Here is a 6,000-nt window from a genome sequence, read left to right on the forward strand (position 1 = left end):
AGGGTTACCCTTTGAGAACATTAATGCAATATATATATATATATATATATATTATAAAAATAACTGTATATACTAAATACTTATAATGATTAATTACCCTATATTTATATGAGATTTTAATTTATTATTATATTTAAATATAATTAACTTTTTTTTACTGATATGATACGTTATTACGTTTTATACACTTAATAATATATTAAACAAGGAAAAACAGGATGTTCAAATATAAACAGATCGACAAAATGTAGATTATATAGTATATAATATATGGTTTCATCATGCGCATCGTACCCAATTTAGAAGCATAATTAAAGAAAGAAAACCAAAACACGCATTTAGCGATCTTGTACTGGTCATGCATGGATCTTGCTTGGCTTGGCAAAGAAGGTAGGGTTTTCATTACCGGCCATTATGACAACAATCTTTGGTTCCATGTCTAGTGGCTTCAACACTTCCGTGTTTCTTGGTTTCTCTTGCTCTCCAGTGCTTGAATTCGAAGCGTTTTCCTTGAAATAGCAAGCATAAGCCATGGCGATTAATGAAACCGCAACGAGCCCTAACATCACCCCCCATGCACAAATCTTAGAGAGAACCGAAGAGTTCAAGTTCTCTAAACTGGGGTGAACCGGGACCATTGAATCACTAATCATACTCATTGCGTCGTTGAATCGGAGAGTTCAAGTTCGCTATTCCACCGTTTTCTTTTTTTTTTTTCTTGTAGAACTTATAGAAGATATTTCTTATATAGAGTTTTATCAAAAAGTGAGAGTTTTGCACTTTAGATGCCAAGTTTCAATCTGAGTTTTTGTCCAAAAAGGATTTATTCTTTCTTGAACATGTAAGAGGTTCTTTCTCTTTTCTTACCAACCTTAGATCCTTTGATAGATACATTTTTCTTTTTAACGATTTGATTGTGTTGGTTTAGAATCTGTCGAATTTTAATTTCTACAAGATTTATTAACTATAGTAGGTGATATCCGCGTATGGTTAATACTTTTCTTAAATTAATAATAAAATATGTAATATTGATGAATAATAAATTACACACTACAATATGATTTCTATTGTATGCCTGTAATTTATTATTTTGAGATTCTATTTTATTATTTAGCGTGTAGTATTTCCTTGTACAAAAATACTAAATAGATACATTTTTTTTTACCAAATTAAATAGATATTTTGATAAACTTCTTTTTTTTAATAGCGTTTTTTTCGTCCAAATTTTTACTGATATCAATTTACCATTTTCTAATTGTAATTCCAGAAGCTAAAAGTAATGCTAATGGCGTTCGGCCCCCAGTTTCATAAAATCATATGTAAAATTTGAATTATTTTGATGTCATCATCGAGCTTGAATGATTTGAAGCAGAAAAAGAAATGTGTTAATCCAAAAATGTTATTTTTATGACGGAAGTCTAAATGAAGAAAGATCTCAAAGAATACAAGTATCATGAGATGTCAAACAGAAGCAAAATCCATAAAAGCAATACAATAATAATAAAAATAAAATGAAATAATGTCTTATTCGGGAAAATAGCATCATTATTCATATGAGTGTCTTCATTTGTTCATGCCAGTCGCATTCTTCACTGATTCGGTAGCTCCGTGTGCCTTCTCCTTAATCTGCTGGCCCGTCTATACAAGTGTTTGCACGTGAAACATTTTAATTCCAAGTTCTTATAAGAAATCTTATTTTAAAATTTAACTTTTATGGGATTTAATTAAATCAACTGAAATTTTGTATGGATATAATCATTGAACCTCTTGCAGAGACTCCTTGGCAGATTGGGCAGCATTGCTAGCCTTGTCCATCATGGTGCTAGCCTTCTCCTAAACACCATCAACCAATTAATTAAAGAAAACCATAGTAAGATTTTTAAAGATATTAAATCTAGAAAAGAAACCCACATAAAATAGAAAAAGAAGATACAAAAATTCAAAATCTTGGAATTGTTTAACTATAGACGATTTTTTTAAATAGTTTTAGTATATATTATGTGACTCGCCGTCAGACTAATGCTTAGAGTATTTTAATACACTAGTTTTCTCCATATGACCTTTAATAATCTTATATCAGTTTTGGTAATAATATACTATAGTTGAAGTAACTTAGAATTACCTGGGTTTGGCCTTTGGCCTGGCCGGCTTGGAAGCTGAGGTTCTGGGAGTTGCTCGACATTTTTGAATAGCTTTAGTTAAAAGGAAAGATAATTTTTTGAATCAAAGTGTGATTATGCAATTGAATTGAGTTGAGTTTTTTTCCCAAAGGTTCCACAATTTATATAGCTCACATCTGGTGCTCCTAAGTTTTGGGTGTGCCCGACATGTGTCAATAAAGTATTTAAAATATGTGGTGTGGTTTAATTCTTCTGTTGTTTCTGATCAAGTGGAAATTAGACTTAATTTATGATTAATCCGTAATTAATTCCGATCACATTTATATGGGAGTTTGACTCGTCTATTGGATATTTATAGCTCAAATGACTCGTTCCTTTGTTTTAGTTTTCTAATTTATTTTATTTTTATTAATTCAGTTTTACTATTTACAATGAATGCACCCAGTAGCGGAACTAAATGAGGATGAGGGAGGGTCAACTGACCCCTGTGAAATTTATAAAAATTTGTCTGCATGCATATGTAATTAGTAGTTGTAGATCATTTGGTAGGATGAGCGCTAACACCGTTGCCCAGGTTGTTGTTTGTTAATCGTTAATTGTTTAATTTTTGATTTGACATGGTTTGCATAATTTTAAAATGAAACTTCCTTCCACTTTTTTTCTTTTCTATTTACATTAAATCATTCTTGTATTTAGGATAGTTTCTGCATTTTTATTAATATTTAATTAATGTAGACAATAAACTATTTATGTATTTGAGATAAATAAATCTTCTAAAAATAATTATTTTATCATACCGGTTTTCTCACCAGTATTTCAGAAACTATAAAAAATAATAAATAAGATTATTAGTATGTTTTATATAAAATTAAATATTTCTAGAACTACATAAATGTATTCTCATTAAAATAAACTACAATTTATAGGATTTATAACAATAATACATTATTTTAGTTTTTATAATTCAAAACTAATAAAGAAAATATTTTATTCAATTTCAGCAGTGATATTAAAATTATAATTTTTTTATTAGTACGGACCCCGATAAAAAAATATTTCTGCTGCGCCTGGATGCACCAATATTTTAGCATTTGAAGCTTCGAATCCAAGTAAGTTGATGGGTTCTTGCCACTTTCCAGTTAATGAGAGGACAAAGACAACAAACATGAAAACATAAAGCTTTTTCCCTCTCTTTTTAATATTTACAAAAGTCCTTATTCCTGAAAATTAATAGACTGATAAAAATTGTAGATCAGCTTCTATTATACAATGCAACAATACAAATACTTTCGCATTTAACCATAATTCGTTTGACTTGATCGTGCTAATGAAAAGAAACATTTATAACAAATTTTTCATGGTGAAAAATTTGACATTGAAACAATTGAAATCCTTTAACACTTGCCCAACCTTGTCTTATTAACGACATTGCTCAACAGAGTAAACTCGAACTCTCGTGAAAGCATTAAAATTTTGAGTTTGGCCCTTCAAGAAAAAAGTAAGAGAACACAATATTTCATTACCTTTAACCTCTCTCACCTACGATTCCACAGTCTTGAGATCATGATCAGTACTGAGTTTATACGAGTACTCACTTCACAAGACCTCGCTTCTGTTCATTTCCCGTAAAATACTCTTCGATATAAGACATCTATCACCTACATGACTCCAAAAGAATCTCAGAACCTCGTTATCACCAGCGTAAGAGGCACTGAGTGATTTATACAGTTTCAAGTTTACCATCAACCGTCGATTATACATTATATCGAACAAAGCAGAAGCTTCAGTGACCTTCCCTGTTCTCCAATACGCATAAGCCATGCTTGTGTATATAACGCTATCTCCCATCAAACCTTTCTTTTCCATTGATTCACACAACACTTTGGCGTAATCCACCTGTTCTAACTTACAAATCCTTCTAATCAATCCTCTGTACAGAGCAACATCAGGGCAAAGACCTCGTTTTTCAAACTCCTCCGGGAGTTTCACAATCTCGTCTTGCTTGTTCTGGTTATTGTATCCATCTACTAGCCAAGAATAAGTCGAATATCCTGGTGGTAAGCCTTTCTCCACCATAGAGAATAGCTCCTCCTTTGCATTTTCCAGTTCCAGCACTTTACAAAACCCGTGAATCAATGCTCTGTACGAATACATATCCAGCTTTAGCCCCGAATCAATCATCTTCTTTTTCACCTTCACCGCAGATACCATGTCTCCATTTTTACAATACGCGTTGATCAAAGTATTGCAGGTGATATTATCAGGTTCTATCCTTTTCCCACTAATCTCAGTCAAAAGCCGGTTCGCTTCTCTTATCCTTCCATCTTCACATAACTTACGTAGAATCGAATTATAAGTCACAACTCCAGGAGAAAACCCTCTCGCCTCCATTACCTCTCGTAGCCTCAAAGCTTCATCTATATCATTCATTCTACAATACCCATCAATCAAAGTAGTATAAGTCACATGATTCGCCGTAACAACGCCTTTGATCTCTCGAAACAGCCTCGTGGCCTCCTTCATTCTACCTTCTCTACAAAACCCATGTATGAGTGAGTTATAAGTCACGATATCAGGACCAACCCCACTTCTCTGCATCCTGTCTTGCACTGATAATGCCTCGTAATGCATACCCTTTCTGCAGTACGCAGAGATCAACGTGTTATACGTGAAAAGATCAGGAAACACGCCTTTCTCTTCCATCTCGCTCAACAGTTTCTCGGCTCTCTCATGGTCACCAGATTTAGAACAAGCATGAACCAATACGTTATACAAATGAATGTTAGCAACAACACCTAACTTAACCATCTTCTTGAATATCTTCCAAACTGTATCAGTCAATCTCTCTTTCACCAAACTATTCAGAAGAACAGTACAAGCCTGCAAATGAGGCTTCAATCCGCAGTGCCTAATCTGCTCGAAAACCTCAATAGAATCGTTGATCATCCCTGATTTAGCATAGAATATGATCAACCAGCTGAAAACGTGAGAGATAACTTCTGGGTCTTGTGAAACACCACCAAGCAAAGATCTCAACACTAAAGGAGAAGACAAAAGCTCTCTCTGAGACAATTTATCGAGCAGGTGGTGTGCGGTTTTGAAATGCTTGTGTTTAGTGAGAATCAGAACCATTTTCCAGGAACATTGTAAGCTATGTTTACAGCTAGGGAACGAATCAGTCCAGCTAAAGAAACTCCACGAAAGAGAAGGTCCGCCATAGCCAGAACACGAAGAGAGATCGGAGATTACCTGTGTGGTTATCGCTGATGTCAATAATCCCGAATCGACTTTATGTTTCAGAATGTTTCTCCAGTTTCCCTTCAACACAGCTCCACAGATGCTTTGTGCAATCAGAGCTTCTCGATTTGCAGACGCTAAATTCGCCATTGTTGGTGTTGTAACAGAAAGATTCGTGCAAGCGGCGGCAATTTTGAGAAGGTCTAAACCGGTTTGCATTTCTCCAATGAAACAAACCACAAACCAGATTTGCCAATTGCATGGAAGAAAACAGAACCGAATTGGACCGAATCAAACCGAACCGAAGAAAAATAAAATTTCCTATAATTTATTTTGAAATAATTTTTTTTATAATTAATTGGATGAAAAACAAAATTCTGGGTAAAAATTAGTTCGGTAACTATGCAAAATCCAAAACCCACAAACACTGTTTTGGAAGATGGGAGAAAAGACGATAACAACATTCAGAGGGGTAAAAAAAATAAAGATTAAAAAACAAAATAGGTAGTAATAATTAATTTAAGATCGCTTAAGCTTTTGTAGATATCTTACTAATATCTTAAAATCATATATATGAAAATACGTGAATTCTCTCCATAGCTTGCCACATCAGCAATTGAGAAATTAACACCTATAATTTTAC

At 33.5% G+C, this 6,000-nt stretch overlaps 3 protein-coding genes across 3 annotated transcripts; all 3 read right to left on the reverse strand.

Annotated features, from left to right (window-relative positions):
- Positions 1-356: 356 nt before the first annotated feature.
- LOC18022684 (protein GLUTAMINE DUMPER 7) lies at positions 357-659 on the reverse strand. Its single transcript, XM_006405641.1, has one exon. The coding sequence runs from the start codon at positions 657-659 to the stop codon at positions 357-359; it is 303 nt and encodes a 100-aa protein (XP_006405704.1).
- Positions 660-1,410: 751 nt separating this feature from the next.
- On the reverse strand, positions 1,411-2,254 carry LOC18022685 (late embryogenesis abundant protein 2). Its single transcript, XM_006405642.2, has 3 exons — positions 2,123-2,254; positions 1,765-1,833; positions 1,411-1,638 (listed from the first exon to the last, which is right to left on the reverse strand). Exons 1-3 carry the CDS (start codon positions 2,180-2,182, stop codon positions 1,564-1,566), a joined length of 204 nt encoding a protein of 67 aa, XP_006405705.1. The 5' UTR covers positions 2,183-2,254; the 3' UTR covers positions 1,411-1,563.
- Positions 2,255-3,499: 1,245 nt separating this feature from the next.
- On the reverse strand, positions 3,500-5,507 carry LOC18022686 (pentatricopeptide repeat-containing protein At5g38730). The gene has a single exon (XM_006405643.2). It carries the CDS (start codon positions 5,505-5,507, stop codon positions 3,717-3,719), a length of 1,791 nt encoding a protein of 596 aa, XP_006405706.2. The 3' UTR covers positions 3,500-3,716.
- Positions 5,508-6,000: the final 493 nt, after the last annotated feature.

The sequence above is a fragment of the Eutrema salsugineum genome, unplaced genomic scaffold, assembly GCF_000478725.1.
Source record: "Eutrema salsugineum unplaced genomic scaffold, Eutsalg1_0 scaffold_14, whole genome shotgun sequence".
Taxonomy (NCBI): domain Eukaryota; kingdom Viridiplantae; phylum Streptophyta; class Magnoliopsida; order Brassicales; family Brassicaceae; genus Eutrema; species Eutrema salsugineum.

Bases quoted from the DNA above. Each gene is read 5' to 3' on its own strand.
- LOC18022686 (XM_006405643.2), bottom strand. From the start codon at position 5,507: ATGGCGAATTTAGCGTCTGCAAATCGAGAAGCTCTGATTGCACAAAGC.
- LOC18022685 (XM_006405642.2), bottom strand. From the start codon at position 2,182: ATGTCGAGCAACTCCCAGAACCTCAGCTTCCAAGCCGGCCAGGCCAAA. The intron at 1,834-2,122 runs GTAATTCTAAGT...GATGGTGTTTAG, and splicing joins AGGCCAAAGGCCAAACCCAG to GAGAAGGCTAGCACCATGAT. The intron at 1,639-1,764 runs GTTCAATGATTA...ACACTTGTATAG, and splicing joins CCAAGGAGTCTCTGCAAGAG to ACGGGCCAGCAGATTAAGGA.
- LOC18022684 (XM_006405641.1), bottom strand. From the start codon at position 659: ATGAGTATGATTAGTGATTCAATGGTCCCGGTTCACCCCAGTTTAGAG.